The 20,037-nt window shown below is 45.4% G+C and overlaps 1 protein-coding gene across 6 annotated transcripts in view; it reads right to left on the reverse strand.

Annotated features, from left to right (window-relative positions):
• Nucleotides 1-411: 411 nt before the first annotated feature.
• BID (BH3 interacting domain death agonist) overlaps nt 412-20,037 on the reverse strand; it is a 49,423-nt gene continuing 29,797 nt past the window's right edge. For 4 of the 6 annotated variants that reach the window (XM_032844439.1, XM_032844436.1, XM_032844438.1 and 1 more), the window contains exons 2-6: nt 13,321-13,395; nt 8,716-8,926; nt 5,868-6,007; nt 2,442-2,654; nt 412-694 (exon numbers count right to left, since the gene is read on the reverse strand). In XM_032844439.1, coding sequence (XP_032700330.1) covers nt 683-694; nt 2,442-2,654; nt 5,868-6,007; nt 8,716-8,926; nt 13,321-13,332 — 588 coding nt within the window. In that variant the 5' untranslated portion in view covers nt 13,333-13,395 and the 3' untranslated portion in view covers nt 412-682. Of the gene's footprint in view, nt 695-2,441; nt 2,655-5,867; nt 6,008-8,715; nt 8,927-13,320; nt 13,396-17,461; nt 17,624-20,037 lie in introns of those variants that run through there. The other 2 variants (XM_032844435.1, XR_004381125.1) reach the window with 2 other exon arrangements.

Here is a 20,037-nt window from a genome sequence, read left to right on the forward strand (position 1 = left end):
CTCATTTTCCCCTCTGATTAAACTCTCAAGGAACAGAAAAGTGTTTTTGGTAATAAAGTATTTCTCGGTACCTAATTACTCTTGTTCATATGCTTCCCCAAAGGGTCATATGCGTGGTAACAACAGTGGTTGGTTTTTAAATGGGAAGATTGCTATTTCCTTAGTATTACAATGTTCCCTACTTTGAGAAGAATTTTTCATTCGTGAGGGTATATGCATCCGTCTCCAGTCCTTGCTCTCCTCAAACCCAATCTTGCCTTGCTGTAAGACCATGCCCCAAGGTTCCACTTTAACAAACAGTAAAGTTGGGGTTTTTTTTTTTTAACAACAACAAAAAAAACCATTGTGTTTTTTTTCTTCTGTCTTACAATCGGTTCTTAAATTTAATTTTCAAGTGAAGAACACTACAACTGAGATAAATGCACAATGTGTAGTGGATTTAGAAGATGGTATGAAACTCATTCAACAATGTGCAATATTTCCATTCAAGTATGTTAATGTAAAGATGTCTAAATGGATCACAAGCTTAAAACATCTTTAAAATAGAAATAAATAGCTATTATCTCATGAGTATCTTCTCTAAGAACTTTGTTTAAATGGCTATAGCTCCATCTTGGCCGGAGGCAGCTGCTTTGTTGTCATATCAAGTTTTAACCAGTCTTGCTTCGGCAGAGGTGTCCACTCAGTCCATCTCCTACAGCAGGAAAGGAAAAAAAAGCCAGAATTAAGCAGTCTAATTCACAAACCAGGATTCAGTTCTTAAGGACTCTGGAGCCACAATCAACAGAAGTGAAGCTGAGTTTTGTACACACTCTGTGGAGTCTCTGGAGCCCTGTCATCCTTCGAGCCCTGCATTCTCCTCCTTGCTAGATGGGAACAACCACAGAAACAGGCTTCCCAGGTGCTGAGATCTGGATCTTCACATCTGTTCAGTCACTTACAGTACCAAGAAGCACCTTAGTGGGTCTGAGGAATGGAGATTCTGTTTCATTCCCTCGGTACTTTTTTTTAGGATTTTATTTATTTTTTTTTTTGAGAGAGAGAGAGAACGAGTTGGGGGAGGGACAGAGCCTGATGCGGGGCTCTGTCCCAGGACCCCGGGATTGAATCGTGACCAGAGCTGAAGGCAGGTGCTTAACTGACTGAATCACCCAGGGGCCCCTCATCCCTTCAGTATTTGGTAAGCTGTTAATACAGATTGCCATGACATCGTGTTCACTTTTCCTCCTTTAGACGGTTGTTGAAAGCTGTCCAGGAACTTTCTCAGGCTTACCTTCTTCTAATAATTCAGCTTGACTTAATATACTTGAATGAAAATTTATATTCATTCTCCTGTTTTAAAATGCTGGCATAGGGGCACCTGGGTGGCTTAGTCCATTGTTTCCAACTCTTGATTTTGGCTCAGGCCAGGAGATTGAGCCCTGCATCAGGCTCTGCACTGGGCATGGAGCCTGCTTCCTAGTCTTCCTCTCCCTCCACTCCTCCCCCCAACTTGCGTGCGGTCTGTCTCTCTCAAAAAAAAAAAGCTTAGAAAAATGCTGGCATGTATGAAGGCCAGGGCAGATACAAAAAAGGCATTGAGACTTATCAGTAAATATTAACAGGGTTAGATACCTGGGTTATATTTCTGACACACAAAATCCCAAACATTCACTATTATTTTCAAATTTACAGTAAGATACATCTACTTAATTTCCAGTTAAAGTGAAGCAACAAACTTTAAGAATTGGCCCTTCTTGGGCAGCATCATAAAGAACTTATTTTTAATATCTTGGACAGGTTTTATGGAGAAGATTTTAGCTAGTTTTTCTCCCCTTTGACTATTTTGGTCTCTCCCCAACATCCTGTTTGGTAATGTAAATTATGGGCACCTGGTGGCTCAGGTCAAAATCCCAGGGTCCTGGGATTGAGCCTCAGGCTCTCTGCTCGTCGGGGAGCCTGCTTCTCCCTCTGCCCCTCCCTCCCAGCTTGTGCTCTCTCTCTCAAATAAATAAAATCTTTTTAAAAAAAAGTAAATTATACTTAATGTTTGTGACAAGGTGAGAGCAGATGAGCAGCTCAGCTGAGGATACACCTTTCATGCTCCACTCCCACCTACACCATCCTATTCTGATTCGAGCAATAGTATAGCATAGTATACCTATGAAGTATGTTCTGATAGTAGCTTGTCTTAAAAATAACATTGATGAAGCTCAAAAGGGCATTAGGTGCTCATTACCACCCTCTACAACACAACTTTCTCACAGAAGCAAAACCAAGCCTTTCTACCTAAGCAAGAAGATCCTGAAGCCTTTCTTGTGGTTTGGTCACCAGAACAGAGGGAGAAAGGATGATAGAAGCCCTGTAGCAGAGTTCTGTTGGGTTTCCAAACCTTAGAGGGACCAGGCAGAAACCAAGAGGATTTAGTGAAATGCCAACGAGCTGACATCACTGGTTCTTACATTTCTGACTAAGTTCCTCACGTAGGTGAACAGGTTCTGGTTAATAAAGTTCACTGTTGTGCGAAAGACTTCACGGAGCAAGGATGGTGTGTGATCGGCCACCTTTTTGGCCAAGAACATGGCCAGTATCAGCATGGTCTTCTCGTCCTCCATGTCTGTAGGGTAAGTCTGCATGACCCGCTCCAGCGCAGTAGCGAGGCACTGCCTTCTGTCCTGCAGGGGTGAAAACAGGGTCCCACAGCACCAAGTTTACTAATATCTTCCTATGAGAGGAAAACAGTCCTCCAATGTTAAGTAGAAAGAAGCATGCTTTCATTTCACAGGGAGGAACGTATTAAACAGCTGAGGAGGTTGGAGAAGAGAATGAGAAATGATTTAATTTTGAGAGACAATGAAAAAGGGAGACTGGGCGCACTCCCTGCAGCTGGACACTCATTCACCAAATTCATTTTTGTGGGGCATGTGTGTAAAATTTAGACAATGGAACTGAAGAAGCCCAAGTCCTTCCTGCCTCTAGGGCACTTAAAGTCAAGAATTAGTTAACTACCCAAGATGTCTTAGACCTATCTTAGTAGCTCCAGGGAAGGGGATGAAGGGGCCTAAATGTGCCATTCTCACCTAGCCTAGGTGGCAGGGGCGGCCCATAGACCATTAGACCCTAAAGGACCTTCAAGCTCATCAACTCAGATGCAAAGTTCAGTTAACACTGTGGGAGAGGGCCTAAGGCAGAACATTACCAAGTCTATGACAGCTGCTGGAGAACTCCAGAGGAGAGATCCCTGGAGTGGAGACCTTCTTGCAGGCAGAGGCTGACGAGGCTGACCTGGCTGACTGAAACTTGGAGGACAAATACATTTCTATGTAGTGAGGAGCATTTGCATTTTCAGCTGGTAGTCAAAGGATGGAACCCTTCTCTCCTCTGAACTCCTGTAGACATAGATTTAATAGCCTTGCAACAGTTCTCTCTCCCACTACGTTTCTTCAGGAAAGGCAGAGTACTTTATGGGACCCAGCAAGGGTTGGAAGCTCTGTTAGTATCTGTGTATTGATTATAACCATCAAGTTAAGAGTAGCAGGCTAAATAAAATGTCACTTTCCTTGTGTCTTGACATTCTCTACTTACATTGTTATTCAACTCTCTGAAACCGAAGAAAGAATAAGTTATTTGTGGAAGAGTCATATACATTTTGTTAATCTGCTTAGATTTGTTAATCTACTTGACTCTGACTTAAGGTTCAAGTTTCCTAAATGTCAAGTAAGTTGATTCTTCTGAAAGACAATTAACCATGCTATGATTCTATTTCCAGTTGTTTTGTAGGCAGTCATGAATTGAGACACCTCACTGGACACTGGTCTGTCTGAGAGGAGAGAGAGGACAGACCTTGATGGTTTAATTAACAACTGAACATTAAAAGACAACCTACTGAATGGGAGAAGATATTTGCAAATGAGATATCTGATAAAGGATTAGTATCCAAAATATATAAAGAACTCATACAACCCTAAAAAACAAAGAATCCAATTAAAAAAGGGCAGAAGACATAAACGACATTTTTCCAAAGAAGACCTACAGATGGCCAACAGACACATGAAAAGACACTCAACATCACTTATCATCAGGGAAATGCAAATCAAAACTACAATGAGATATCACCTCACACCTGCCAGAATGACTAAAATCAGCAACAAAGGAAACAACAGATGTTAGTGAGGATACAGAGAAAAAGGAACTCTTGTGCACAGTTGGTGGGAACGCAAACTGGTGCAGCCACTCTGGAAAACAGTATGGAGGTTCCTCAAAAAATTAAAAATAGAGCTACCCTGTGCCCCAGTAATTGCACTACTGGATACTTACCCAAAAAATACAAAAACACTAATCGAAGGGATTTTCATAGCAGCATTATCTACAATAGCCAGATTATAGAAGCAGCCCAAGTGTCCATCAATTGGTAAATGGATAAAGAAGATGTGGTATACAGTGAGATATCACCTCACACCAGTCAGAATGGCTAAAATTAACCAGTAAGGAAACAACAGGTATTGGCGAGGATGCAGAGAAAGAGGAACCCTCCTATGCTGTTGGTGGGAATGCAATCTGGTGCAGCCACTCTGGAAAACAGGATGGAGGTTCCTCAAAAAGTTGAAAATAGAGCTACCCTACAGCCCAGCAATTGCACTACTGGGTATTTACCCCAAAAATACAAAGGTAGAGATCCGAAGGGACACGTGCACCCGAAAGTTTATAGCAGCAATGTCCACAATAGCCAAACTATGGAAAGAACCTAGATGTCCATCAACAGATGAATGGATAAAGAAGATGTGGTATATAGGGGCGCCTGGGTGGCTCAGAGGGTTAAGCCTCTGCCTTCGGCTCAGGTCATGATCTCAGGGCCTTGGGATCAAGCCCCGCGTCGGGATCTCTGCTCAGCAGGGAGCCTGCTTCCTCCTCTCTCTCTGCCTGCCTCTCTGGCTACTTGTGATCTCTGTTTGTCAAATAAATAAATAAAATCTTAAAAAAAAAAAAAAAAAGAAGATGTGGTATATATATACAGTGGAATACTATGTAGCCATCAAAAACCCCCCAAATCTTGACTTGTGCAATGACGTGGATGGAACTAGAGGTTATTATGCTAAGCGAAATAAGTCAATCAGAGAAAGACAATTATATGATCTCTCCGACATGAAGAATTTGAGAGGCAGGGCAGGGGTTCGTGGGGATAGGGAGAGAAAAAGACAAGAAGTGACGGGGAAGGGAGACAAACCATGAGACTCAATCTCGGGAAACAAACGGAGGGGTGCTGGGGGGTGGGAAGGTAGGGATAGGGTGGCTGGGTGATGGACATTGCGGAGGGTATGTGCTATGGTGAGTGCTGTGAATTGTTTAAGACCGATGATTCACAGACCTGTACTCCTGAAGCAAATAATACATTATATGTTAATAAATTTTTTTTAAAAAGATGTGGTATATATACCATGGAATATTATTCAGCCACAAAAAAGAATGAATGCTTGTCATTTGCAAAAACATGGATGGAGCTACAGAGTATTACGCTGTGAAGTAACCCAGTCAAGAAAAACAAATACCGTATGATTTGGCTTATATGTAGAATTTAAGAAGCAAAACAAACAAAGGGGAAAAAGAGACAAACTGAAAAACAGATTCTTACTATAGAGAACAAACCACTGGTTACCAGGGGAGGTGAGTGGGGGATGGGTGAAATAGGTGAAGGAGATTAAGAGCACCCTTATCCTGATGTTCACTGAGTCAGACATAGAACTATCGAATCACTATATTGTATACCTGAAACTAATATAAGTCTATGTTAACTACACTGGAATTAAAATTTTAAAAAACCTGACCACTGAAAAAAGTTCTCACACTTCCTGACTAACCCAGAAAAGGCAGTGGTGGATTTTCTCACTTACTTCTTCCGACAGTCTCCTATTCATGAACTGTGTTGCCAGGTTATTCACCAGTCCTGGGTGGATGCTGCGATCCATATCGTCCCCTATTTTGGCGAGCTGCCTGGCGATATCCTGAATGATTTCCTCTTGACCCTGAGAATCTAAATGTTCAGGCAGGGGCACAGAGACACAGCGGATTCAGACAACGGCCCTGTCTGACCCCTCCCACTCCACCCCGTACCAGAAATAGAAAGGGATTCTGCTTTGGAAGACAGCGAGCCCGTTCGTACAGCTCACCGCAGTGGGCTTGCTGAGCATGTGGTCTATTCTAGAAGAGCTGCAGTGTGAAGACCTGGAACCTGCAGCTGAGGGCAGCCGGGGCAGGGTGCTGGGGCCAGGAAAGGGCCTAAGTGAGCAGAAAGACTGGAGAAGCAGGCCCCTCCCTGCACACAGAGTGAACATTTGCTTGTGAAAAGGACAGTGACACCAGGGCATCTGTGACCATGGGAGGCTGAGGCATGAATCTGACGGCACCCTTCCTGACTGCCAGTTCTCTGCCCCATCACATAACAGGTGTCAGCCTCCATTAGGGCCGAGGCTCTGCCGCCAGCCCGAGTTAGAGCCGCTCATCTGCCAAAAAGAGCAGCTCCTTCTCTCTGTCTGAGACCAACCCCGCTTGCCCTGCCATCTGCCCTCCCCTCTCCTTTCCCTCCCTCAGCATTCACTACTACACCACTTATCTATGTTCTTGGTCTGACTCCCTTGCCAGAAGGTAAGCTTCCTAAGAGCTCTGATTCTTAAATGTTTTGTTTACTGTCAAATACACAGCACTGAAAACAAGGCAAGGCACACAGGAGGTGCTCAATAAACTGCACAAATTAATGAGTCAATGAACATATCCTGTACCTAGCTCCTAGTAAGTTCTCAATAAATGCCAGCTGTGGTTATTTCTCCCAGGAAATCTATTTTTTCTGTGTCTGCACCTTCCCTCTGGCTTCTCATTTACCCAGGACGGACATCTCAACCTCTGCAGTGCTTGCAGCTATCACATCACGTGATGTAAGCAGGTGTCCCGTCTTATCTCAGAGCACAGACACCCCTGTCCGTCCTACTGTCACCAGCGCCCCCACTCGGGTATGGGTTCTCTGCCAGCTCTCACCTGGGTCATGATGGCAAGCTCCGAGCCCCCTCTCGCTGCCTGCCAGGCCCTTGCCCACTCTCCATGATATGCTGTGGCAAGCTGGGCATGGAGGTGCAAGAGTGAAAGAGGCTCTGAGGGAGTTGGGGGCACCAGCTGGGACCCTGTGCCCTCAGCATTTCACCTGCCCCTCACTCGTCTTCACCATGACCCGTGGAGCATGGCTAGGACGTCACTTCTCTACTCCTTCACAGGCTCGCAGCTGCTGAAGTGACAAGCTGCAGCCCAGCCTCGAGACACCTTGGACCTTAACTTGTACTATTCCTTCCAAACACATTAGCCAAACCCAACTATTCACACAACCTTTCAACAGTCTTTCCGCCTGCAAGCGTCTGCTGATGCTGTTACCATCGCCTCTTACCAGTTTCCAAAGAACCAAAATGTACCCCTTCCTCCACAGGCCAGCTCAACTGCAGTTCCAGCCAAGCAGTCTCTCCTGACTCTCCAGAGCTCCCGCTGCACTCACGGCCTCACTGACCTCTCTGAGCTTTTCTACTTTGTTCTAGCAAACTTCAGGAGTCCTGGCAGATTCAATCAGTATTCAGCTGAGTAAATGAATTCACCAATGGAACTGTGGTAAACAGAGCCTCTATTCTGCCTTTTGCTTCCAAATCTTGTCAGGTACTTAACTCACAGGCCAGTTTTCTACCAGAGATGAAGGATGGTATACAGCCCCATAATCACTTTTACAAATGCCCTTTGAGTGAAGCCAGGCTTTGCAGTCTAAAGGCAAGGAATGGTATGGAAGAGCAAAGGACAGCCCAGGTGGCAGCCTCTGGTTGCAGTTAGCCTTGCAGCAGCTTCTGAGAACCAAGCTGTTCCTGCCCCCATGCCCTCCCTAAGCCTTCCCAGAGAGGACCAGTTGCTCTAACTCAAGTCTAGGGCCACCCCTAAACTTGCCTGAGTTCTAAACCACAGAAAGTCTTTGGCACAGAAAGTCCTGGCTCGTGGGTAACTCCGGCCATATCCCAACCACCCAAGTTAAGATAGAGCTGGAGGTCCAAAGGCTGAATCAGCTGTCGGTCTGCCCCATGGCCACCAGAGGGCGGTGCAATTTCCTATGCTGGGAGAAGGCTGGGCGGCAGGAAGAAGGATTTGACTCGGTTCTCTGCTAGGTTGGGAGGCCTGGGTCCAGGTCTTCACGAGTCACCTTGGGCTTTTAGGGCAGTGATTCTCACCAGGGCATATACCTCATAGACACCTGGGAGTCTTACCACCCTAGAGCACACTGGTTCGGGCAGATGGAGTCGGGCCCAAGGACTATGCATTATGAAAATGTTCCTCATGGAATTCTAATGTGCTCAGAATCCAGGAGAGGCTGATTCTGAACATGCTTCCCAGCCCTGCTCCCTCAGCCTTCACCTCAGGATGGCCTCCATCTGTGGAGGCTGCACCAATGGCAGAGAAGGGTAAAAAGTACACTTGGAAGGGATAGCACAGGGATGAGGGTGAGGAGAGGTGAAGTCTGGAAATCAACTAGGTAGAAAGTCAGGCCTGCGTCACTGGCCTCGTCAGGTCCAGACCAAGCCACCATATGACACAAACATCTATGATGAACTGACACAAGATGGGAGACAGCCCCAAGCTCCCTTCCAAAACTTGGGTTCCCTGCAGGTTCCTGGAGACAGCAAGCCCAGATCTGGGGCAGAGGCCGCTGGACCAGATGCCTACCTCTCTCCTCACTTGCCAGGAAGTGGCCGCAGCGGTTGCCGTCTGTCTGCAGCCCATCGTCTTGCTCCTCCTGCAGGTGAGCTGGCATGGGCAGTTCCCGGCCCAGGACCTCCAACTCTTTGTGGAAATTAGAGTCGGAGTAGCTTTGGAGGAAGCCAAACACCAGCAAGTTCGTGATGCGCTCATCCTGGAGGCCTGAACCATTGCTGACCTAAGATAAAAAGGGATTCAGGGAGATGTGTGGGAACCAGGGCCAGGCCCAGAGGCCCTGCCTGCAGCTGAGCTTGGCAGGAGCTCAGGGGACAGCTGGGCCTGAAATAGCTTACTGGGCCAAGATGTCCGAATGACCCTGTGGGCAGAGGCCAAGTCTGCAGTCAGTGCTTGCTTTAAGCAGTGCCCCCCGTAGGTGCCAAAGAAAAAGTTCTAATTCTGCAGACACTTGCATGACATCCTGAAAACACTGAGCTGGGGTAAGCTTGCTTTTGGAGGAAGAAGGTCCAAAGGCTGTTTTAGGGAAGTTAGCAATATCAATTGGATGCCATCCTTACACCTGCATGCTTTGGCTAACTCCCATGTATCTTTTAGCACCTTCAGCCCACCCTATCAGCTATGCAACCAGCAGTTAGAAGCTCTTTATTTTTCACAGTCTCCTTTGTGGGCTAAGATGCATCGTGTGACAGCCCATTTTCCATAAATCTGGGCAGTAATGACTACAGATAATGCCTCCCTTTGGGCAGGCTTGGTTTGCATCAGGAGGATATGGCCCTTCACCACAATCTAGATGTATGGGGATGGCTCCTGCTCTCACACAAGGGGCTCAGCCCCTCATCTGCCAGCACCACTTGCTGTGGGAGCTCGGCTCAGCATCTGTGCTCTGGGAGCCAGGAGGGTTGTTTCTGGGGTACTGACTGTCCTGGGACAGTGTTCTTGGTGAGTGCTTCTACCCCAGCAGCCAGCTGTGCTTGGAGCAAGCAAAGACCTAGGATGAGCGAGGGAATCATCCAGAAGGCTGGGGATACTGAGATCACCCAGGAAAATGTAACTGGCACATACTTGGCTATAAGAGAAGCTCAGTAGAAGAAGATGAAGGTGCTGGTAACATTTATTTGTCTTCTAAGTCCTGAAAATTTTTCACTAAAAAATTTCAGAAAACTTTTAGGACAGTTTTTAGAGGGCAGATTGTTTTAAATAAATGAAATGCATAAAACAAGGTGCTTATGTATTGTGATTCAGCCTTTCCTTCTCCAGAATTATTTCTTAAAAGGGGGGGAAATATTATATAAAAGCTCTACTATATCAGATTCTTAAATTTGGTATGTTGAGGCCAGGAGGCACAAGACAGCTCAGAAACTAAAGAACACCCTTCATTTCTACCTGAAAGAGATGTCTTGGCCTGGAGAGAAGAAAGGAGGGCTGGGGCTGGATTGTGAATGCTCAGTCCCCACTGAAAAGCAGCTGGATAGACACAGTTCAAGAACAGGCTGTACTAAACCTGGTGGGCTTAGAGCTAATCGTATTAATTCCAAAAACAAACAGAGCTTGTGAGAAATCAAATTTGAAACTGGGACCTTTAAAAAAAAAAGATTTATGTATTCATTTAAGAGAGAGAGAGAAAGAGAGAATGAATGAACAAATGAGCAGGAGGGCCAGAGGAAGAGGAAGAGAGAATCTCAAGCAGACTCCACACTGAGCGTGGGGCCTGACATAAGGCTGGATCTCCCCACCTGAGCTGAGTTGGACGCTCAACTTACTGTGCTACCCAGGTGCCCAACTGTGACTCTTTCTGAACTTCCAGTGATAAAAGTTGAAATGGATGTCTCGAAAGACATAAGATTTGACAGCCATCTATCCTTCTAAATCACAGGAAAAAGCATGTTAAGAGAAATGATCAAGGGACACCGAGGTGGCTCAGTTAAGCAACCGACTTTTGGTTCCGTCTCAAATCATGAACCTCAGGGTCATGGGATGAAGCCCCATGTTGGGCTCCACACTCAGTGGGGAGTCTGCTTGAGAGTCTCTCCCTCTTCTGCCCGTTCCCACTCATGCTCTCAAATAAATAAATCTAAAAAAAAAAAGGGGAGATATGCAAAAGTAAATCTCATGCTACAAAATCAGTTTCAGAGTAGAGAGAAAAAATGGAAAGCTATCCAATGTGTTTTAACAAACTAGAACAATCCAGGTGCCTAAACCTGGCAAAAACAGCACCATACAAACAGTTAAAAAAAACAAAAAACAAAAAAAAACTAAACCAATTGTACTTATTTTGTTTCTCTAAATATAAAGAAAAAAAAAATCAAAGAAAAATGCTAAAATGGGGGCGCCTGGGTGGCTCAATCGGTTGAGCATCCACCTTCGGCTCAGGTCATGATCCCAGGGTCCTGAGATCGAGCCCCATGTCAGGCTCCCTGCTCGGTGGGGAGTCTGCTTCTCCCTCTCCCTCTGCTGCTCCCCCTGCTTGTGCTCTCTCCTCTCTGTCAAATAAACAAATAAATAAATAAAATCTTTTTAAAATTTAAAAAAAAAATTTTTTAAAGTGCTAAAATGTGGATGAACGGTACTGTAACAGTTTAAAAAAAAAAAACAAAAAAACAAAACCAACACAAGACATGGCGTTCAGTGCAGTAAGTCAGACACACAATAGGACAAATATTGCCCAACTCCACTTCTCTGAGGGACCTAGAGTAGTCAGATTCACAGAGACAGAGAGTGGAGGGAGCTGCCACAAACGGGGACAGCAGGATGGAAGTTAGTATTTAAAAGGGACAGAGTTTCAGCTGAACAGGTGAAAAGTTCTGGAGGTGGATGGTGGTGATGGTGTCACCACAACATGAATGTGCTTCATGCTGGTGAACTGTGTTCTTAAAAAAGGTTAAAATGGGGGCACCTGGGTGGCTCAGTGGGTTAAAGCCTCTGCCTTCTGCTGGGGTCATGATCCCAGGGTCCTGGGATCGAGCCCTACATCGGGCTCTCTGCTCAGCAGGGAGCCTGCTTCCCCCTCTCTCTCTGCCTGCCTCTCTGCCTACTTGTGATCTCTGTCTGTCAAATAAATAAATAAAATCTTTTAAAAAAAGGTTAAAATGGTAAAATTTATGCTATGTATTCTGCCACAATTTTTTAAAAACTGGAAAAACCTCCAAAGAAAAAAGTTAGAAAAATCTACAACAGGATGAAAACTGTGATGGGGGCCAAACTCTGAAACGTAAGAGGAAATTGCTCAGGGTTTCACTGTGAACCCCAGCTCCATGGGACACTGGGCAACTTGTGCATCTTTGTTTTCTCACCTTGAAAAAGAGAAAACACTGGGAGTAATTCTATCCCCCTTCCTCCACTGGAGGATTTTCAGGAGAGATGGACAAGGTGGACAAAAGCACTCGTGGAAGTTCAAGATCCACACAGCAGGACATAGCAATGCTGTTCTAATGCAGACACCTCTGCAATACAGGAAAGGACACAACAGTTGCCAAGTTAAAAGGGACAAGAATGGGGGCACCCAGCTGACTCAGCAGGTAGAGCACGAGGCTCTTGATCTCGGCATCCTGAGTTTGAGCCCCACTTAGGCGTAGGATTTACTTAAAAGAAATAAATAAATAGGGGCACCTGGTGACTGACTCTTGATCTCAGCTCAGGTCTTGATCTCAGGGTCGTGAGTTCAAGCCCTGTGAGGCCTACTTAAAAAAAATTAAATAAGTAAGATCAATCACAGTACAGCAGTAGACCTGTCCTACAAGAAAAACTAAAAGAAATCTTATACATATGTACATACATGGAGAAGACAAAAATGGACAGGAAAGGCGCCGAATGGAAGGGAATTCTGGATACCGAAATAGACCTTTATCTGGACAAAAGGAGCTGCTGAAATCTTTTGGCCAAGCAGCTACCAACTCTGCTGAGCCTGCCATGTCTCGGACACTCCGGATACCCAGCTGAGAAGCCTGTGGTCTCCGCTCTTTAGGAGAGCATCCAACTACACCTCAAGCACCTGCCAGGGGCTAGGCGTTGCTATGAATTCGGAAACGGTGGGCCACCAATTTACCATCCTTAGACTTTTTGCAGATACCTCTCCCAAAAGCGGGTGAGAACAAAGGCTGCTGCACACAGCATGGACACAGAGGAGCCCCTGGGGCTGAGGGCCTCTTGGCAAAGAAGGGAAATAGAAAACTATATAGGAAGTAGATGAATAGAGAGCTTTTGACTGGATAGGCCATGATTTTCTCTTCCAGCTAGTTAAAAGGGGAGTACAGAGAACACATTTAGGTACCATCCTGCTGAAGCCAGGGGAATGGCCAATATGACCTTGGGAGGATTGCTTCCAAGAACTCTAGAGCTTCCAAATGGTCCTGAATCAGAAAGTTGCCTTGCCCTTCCAGTGAGCAACCAGGCACAAGGTAGACGGAAGAGGACGAGGAGACAAGGTCTTTCTTCTTCTTTACTGTGCTCCAGTAAGTTGTGAATGTGAGGCTCCTCCCCGCAGCACTGTCAGAGAAGGGGTCAGCAGGGTCCACACTGACAGCACACACATGACAAACAAGCTGGCCCCGGTCACATTCGCTCCCACACTCACTCCCCCTCCCAAAGCATTCAACCAGGAGAAGCCCAAGAGCTGACCTTAGAATCCATGGCACAGGTGGTCTGGCAGGCTCCGACTTGCTTCTGGCTTTGTGGGTGTCCCAAGTCAGCAGCCTGGAAGAGAACACACATACACACAGAGTAGGCAGCTGTTCCCTGCAGGGACACCCCCTCCGGGACCCTCAGGAGAGAATTAAGGGCGCCATCCTGGGCCCTGGTTCTAAGGCGCGCTCCAGCCACAGAAGCCAAGCTCACACCTTGCCCATCCCAGCCACACTCAACCAGGATGCTCCTTTCTCAGCATGGAGCCTGGGCAGCAACCGAGTGAGCAGACTGTGAAATTTTCCTCAGTATGGAGACTTGCCAAGGCACTGAGAGCTCTCCAGGGTCAGTCCTCCAACCTCAGAGTTCAGCTTTCCTACTCAGAGCTCACTGATCACAAGACCTCATTGATCAGGCAAATAGGGCAGTCTAGTTCATGAATTCTTTCTAAGCAAATACTTACATTAGCGCTTTTCCTACAAGAATAAAGTTAGCTGGGGCACCTGGGTGGCATAGTTGGTTAAGTGTCTGACTCCTGTTTTCAGCTCAGGTTGTAATTTCAGGGTCGTGAGGTTGAACCCCAAGTTGGCTCTGACTCAGTGCGGTGTCTGCTTAGGTTTCCCTCCGCCCCTCCCTACCCCCCCTCCACTGCACACTCTTGCAAATAAATAAATAAAATCTTTTTAAAAGGAGAGAAGAAAGTTAGCTAAATAAAGTATACCTAGAAGATTTCAGGGACTCTCTTGTGATTACTATGACCACTAATACGACTACTACACAAGCGTTCCTTTAGCGTACAATCATTCTCAGAGCCTTCACATTATCTCTTCTGTTCCACACAACCATGCTGAGAAGCAGGTAGTGTACTGGGTTGATCCTGGCTTATCTGGATGGAAGAATAAGGTGTGGGGAGTAAGAGACAGCCAGGCAGACCACTTCTCCCCACAGGCCACATGGTTTCAGTGGCATTCATATAGAAAGAACTCTTGTAAAATGTAAAGAAAAAGCAGCTTTGAAAATAAAATGTTTTTTTAGCATTTGGTGGCCAAGAAAGAAAGAAAGAAAGAGAATATATATTTGACAAATACACAAAAGATTAAATCTCCTCTATGGCATTTATTCCAAACACAATAACCCTCATAAACAACTGACTGGACAAAAGGCAACTGGGGATTGAGTTCAAAGAGATTATGCCCAAGAAGTGGAATATACATAACTTCAGGAGAGATCCTAAACAATGGTTTCTAGAGAACAGTATCAACAATATAATACTACCTTAAAATTTATCTCCCTGTGTATGTGTGTGTTTACACATAATATTAGGTTGAACCAAATGAAACGGTCATTTTGTGGGGTAAAAAACAGCCAAATCTGGCAATTTTATCTTGGTTCTTAAATGTAGAGGAGATAAAAATAAATAAATAAATAAATAAATAAATAAAAAAAACAAGAACAGACAACCAACTCCTCTGTAGGAAGCAAAGTTGAGGCTCCCACATGCAAGTGAAAAGGAGGCCAAGATCAGCACCAATGGAAGTCATGCCTTTCCACACCAGGCAGCCACGCACATTTGTAGAACACAATTATTCTCAGATGTGCCCATCTCCCGGTCTCAGGTGCTCCTGTCGGCCTTTGGGGGTCATGCAAAGCTAGAGGCTCCACCCCAACCCTCTCACTGCGAAATCTGGAAGAGCCCACCCCCATGGCTAGGTACGGCCTGGGGATGTCAAGAGCAAAGGACTCACATGTATTTGAATTGGGAACCAACAAGGACGCTACGTTATGGGCCATCTACAGGCCCTCCCTAGGGCAAGAGCTGGAGCCATTATCAGAATCAGGACAAAGAATAAAACAGAACACGCCCCCAGGAAAAGGACCACAGAAGCCAAACCATGTCTACAAGTCACTGCCAATACAAAGGTGCTGTGAACAGAACCCCTCCAGCTTGTTCTCTCAAGAACTAATTCACACATGGGGCTCCTGGGTGGCTCCATCAGTTAAGTGTCCAACTCGGGGCTTCCCCTGAGGTCATGATTTCAGGGTTGTGAGATGGAGCCCCTGCAGCTAGCTCCCGGTTCAAAAGGGAATCCGCTTGAAGATTCTCTCCCTCTGCCCTCCTCCCATTCATTCCCATGCTTGCTCTCTCTTTCTAAAATAAATAATTTTTTTTAAAATATTTTATTTTTTTATTTGACAGACAGAGATCACAAGTAGGCAGAGAGGCAGGCAGAGAGAGAGAGGAAGAGAAGCAGGCCTCCTGCTGAGCAGAGAGCCCGATGCGGGGCTCGATCCCAGGACTCTGGGATCATGACCTGAGCCGAAAGCAGAGGCCCTAACCCACTGAGCCACCCAGGCACCCCAAATAATCTTTTTTTTTTTTTTAAGAAAAGGGAAATAATTCACATAAACCTTTTATTTCCTCCAGACTTTGATACAATGAGAATAAAAGGAAACCTTGCTTAGAATGGAGTCATGGCCAGCAGGGGGCGCTCTCCTGCGCTACGCCTGCTCATGAATTTCGGACCCAACAGGAAGAACTATACCCTACAAGCCTGACAGTACTTTACTACCTCAGGACCCCAGCAGGAGCAAGAAAGGTTTTCCTCCTGCCCCAGCAACAACCCAGCCAATGACAGACTCTTAAAGTCAGCCAATGAGAGGCCACTATACTCAGAACTCCCGGTTTACTGCAATGGGCTTCTTGCTTTTAACCTCCCAGCAGGCCTTGTTCTGTGAACTTCCTACGGTTTTGCCTAACTTGCTTGTCCTGAATTACAATTCTCTGCTATTCGGGAAGAAAAGCCCACTGCTGCTGGTGAAATCAGTGGCAGTTTTATTTCTCAGGTTAACAGTATTTGGTGATCAGAAGTGGGACCCCCAAAAGCTGCAAGGCTGGGCAGTGAGCAGGTGCTGGGATCCAGAGTCAGTCGGGCTTGCTGGTTTCTGACCTTGTCTTTGGAGGGTAAGTTTTCTCCTGGATTTTGAGTTCTGCACTTTTTATGCTTGACCTTTCCAGGCTTTAAACTTGGAACCTGTTTTAAGGTCCTGTCCTTTCTGAGAGTACTTGTTTGGCCTTTGGTCTGACTCCATTTTTAGGAACTGGTTGTTCTTTTGGAATTGTGATGGCTTTCAGTCTGACTGCTTTGGGACCAGGCTATTCCTATTGAAACTTCGCTGTTGAGGAACTTTTCTTTTTGCTCTAGAGAAACAAAAAACACCTAAGAAATGGGATTCCAGTCATACAAATGCCCTTCTTCTGAGACCCTGGCCAGGTTTTTCTGTTTAAAAACTACATTCCCCTCCAAAAATAAAAAATAAAAACTACATTCCCTTCTCATGTACATTTCTAACTAGTGGACCGACTTAACTAAAAGTAATTTAGAATGCCAATGACCATGAGGAAGTTTTTCTCCCCAAACTTGTTTTACTCTAAATTAGGAAGCTGTAGACCCTAAAAAGGGTAAAAAACTGAAGGGGATGTCTATTTTTTTTTTTTAAGATTCTATCTATTTATTTGACAGACAGATCACAAGTATGCAGAGAGGCAGGCAGAGAGAGAGAGAGGAGGAGGAGGAAGCAGGCTCCCAACTGAGCAGAGAGCCTGATGCGGGGCTCTATCCCAGGACCCTGGGATCATGACCTGAGGCGAAGGGAGAGGCTTTAACCCACTGAGCCACCCAGGTGCCCCGGATGTCTATTTTAATTGGTACCTTGAGGCTCCCAAATGTCAGGATTCTAGGTTTGCCTCTTTGCAAAATACTACTTTGAAATTAACTGAGGCAAACAGTTGAAAGAAGTCAAAACTGCTTCTGGGGCCCCCACCCACGCCCACCCCCACCCTTATTTCCAGACGGGAGGCAGCCACCTGTCCTCAGGCCCCAGCTCCCATGCCATTTTCCTCTATTCTTTCTACCAGACTTCACTTACTTTAGCTCCAAACCTCTTGCCATTCTCTCCTCTCTTAAACCTATTAAACCTTGCCCCTTTAAAGATTAGTCTTCTTATGATCTCAATAAACCCCAAGTTTCTTATGTTTCTTGGACTAAGGCCAAACTGCCAACCATAGTTAGAGAATTTCCTAAAGTAACTGAGGGCCCAGTAGGTTGCTAAAGAATTTAACATACTCAAACTTACCAACCTGGTTTCTCAAATTTTTATCAATTAGTCCACACGCTCCTTGGTGAGGGCCAGGCCAAACACTGGAAGAAACTAGCCCAATGGAACATCCTGAAGGGGATTTAGATAACCAAACCCCTAATTTTGGGCAAGGTGCTAGAACACTCATTGGGAAATGTTCATTGGCAATTACAGTAGCTTTTCCTAAGCCTGCTGATTGGAATAAAATTCAGGTTTGCAAACAAAGCCTGATGAACCTGCTCATGACTATTACAATTAACTCCAAAATGTTTTTTTTTTTTTAAGATTTTATTTATTTATTCGACAGAGAGATCACAAGCAGGCAGAGAGGCAGGCAGAGAGAGAGGAGGAAGTAGGCTCCCCGCTGAGCAGAGAGCCCGACGCGGGGCTCGATCCCAGGACTCCGAGATCATGACCTGTGCCGAAGGCAGCGGCTTAACCCACTGAGCCACCCAGGCGCCCCCTCCAAAATGTTTTTAAACAAGGTTCTGGTCTTTAGATGTGATCCATCTGGGTAGCATTTATTTGTTTGTTAATGGGCTAGTTTTTCTCTTTTAAGTTAAAAAGGACCAGGATGGAATGCGAAACTATGTCCACTCCAGATTTATTTAGTTCATTTGCCACAGCAGCTGGCTCGCATCCAGGTAAGTCACCTAAAAAACCGCTAAAATTCTTAATTTTCAACTTTGGCAAATGAAGGCTCCTAAACAAACCCAAAACCTCCTAGTCTCTGCTATTATTATTGCAAAGAGCCGGGGCACTGCAATAAAGAACGTTACAAACTTGAGCACTTCAGGAGCCTTTAACCCCACAGCCAGCCTTTCCAGGATCGCACTTCCCAATGATGAGGCTCCAAGAAACTATAGGGGCTCTTCCCAATCCTCCCTCTGAATTGGCTTGCAGAAACCACTCTCCAGATCAGGACTTAATCTCTTTGTGTCCATACTGACACCAGAGCCATACTCTTGGGTGCTCGGACCCCTGCTATGATGCGGCCCCCGCTGCAGAGCACTAAACAGCTCAAATAGTAGGGGTCTCTCATAAACCTCAACACGTTCCTGTCTCTGAACCTATTCCCTTTGTCTACACCCCTTCAGAGATACACAACTTTTTCTCTGTTCTTCCACCGCTATTCATTTGCTGGGGTGAGATTTTTTTTAGAAAAGTATCAGGCTGGAATTTCTTTCTCCCAAAAGGGGTAAATAATTCTAGAATTTGTTAGTAGTAATCAAAACAGCCAACCAGAAAAATCAGATGAGCCTTTGACATCTTTTATTTGTTCCTTCTCTGATGGCACTATAGCTGAGTCTGGAGACACTGATCATTTACTCCTGTCGGATCAGTTGCTTTTCTCTTTATGGGCAAAATCTTCAGTCGATCATTGGCAGATTCCACAGTGCACCTCCCATCAAGATTCAAAGAGATTCCTCAAAACTTCTCCTTAGCATTAATCAACAACATATAAACAAAGACACCCAAGCACTTCCAGGTATTAAGCCCAAAATAGAAGAGTATGTAATGTAAGCCTCATTGCTTCCTACATTAGTCCCTGGAATGCCCCAGTTTTACCTGTGAGAAAACCCAGTGGCCAAGGATGGAAGTTAGTCCAGGACCTCTGAGCAATGAAATAACACTGTTATCCCAGGGCATCCTGCTGTCCCTAACTCCCATATGCTACTGACATCCATTTCCACTAAAAGCAGATTTTTTTCTTCCACTGGAATTGATTTATCCAGGGCATTCTTAGTATTCCCGTTGATAAAGAGGAAATGGTAAATACCATTCAGGGTATGCTACCGCAAGCAACTCCTTCTGAAGGCACGGAGCAGCACTGTCACCCCCACCCCCCCGCCGTGGCAGCCCCACAGGCTGAGTTACACGCCTTTACTCAAGCGTACCTTAGCCCAGGGGAAAACTGCAAATGTTTATACCAACAGTCCGTATGCTTTAGATGTAGCTCATGACCTTGGAGTATTATGAAAACAATGATGTGTCCTTGCCCCCATTTGGGATACAATTTAAAAAGGTTCCTATGTCCATAATTTACTGGATGCCCTACTTTATTACTGGCTCCTCTGGCTATTAAGATTCCGGGGCATTCCAGACTCAACTCCCTAGAACTCAAAGGAAACCACCCTGCCAAGTTTCTCTTTCTCTCTCTCTCTCTCTCTCTCTCACACACACACACACAAACACCATGCTTTCAAGGGAACCAGTAGCCAAACCTCTGTCATGTTCCAAAGGGATATTCTCACCAATGATAACTTGGAAAACCTGACCAGAGATACCCAACTGACCCCAGAAGGAGAAAACAATATTGGAAATATAATAATTGTTCAGTGGTTTGATAAAAAGAGAACTCTGGCTTGGACCAAATAACAACCCAGCCTTACCAGAAGTTCTAAAATTTCTGCTGTTTATCACTGTACATGCATTACACTGTTGATCTACTGACAAAATGACAGCATTCATGAAGCAATACTAGTGGGGAAATATTAATAAGGCCACAAAAACTGTCCACCTCACTTGTCTCACCCATCCAAAATACAATCCAGGGAAAGCTGTTCAGATAAATGG

Source organism: Lontra canadensis, unplaced genomic scaffold (genome assembly GCF_010015895.1).
Source record: "Lontra canadensis isolate GAN:19392208 unplaced genomic scaffold, GSC_riverotter_1.0 scaffold153, whole genome shotgun sequence".
Lineage (NCBI taxonomy): Eukaryota > Metazoa > Chordata > Mammalia > Carnivora > Mustelidae > Lontra > Lontra canadensis.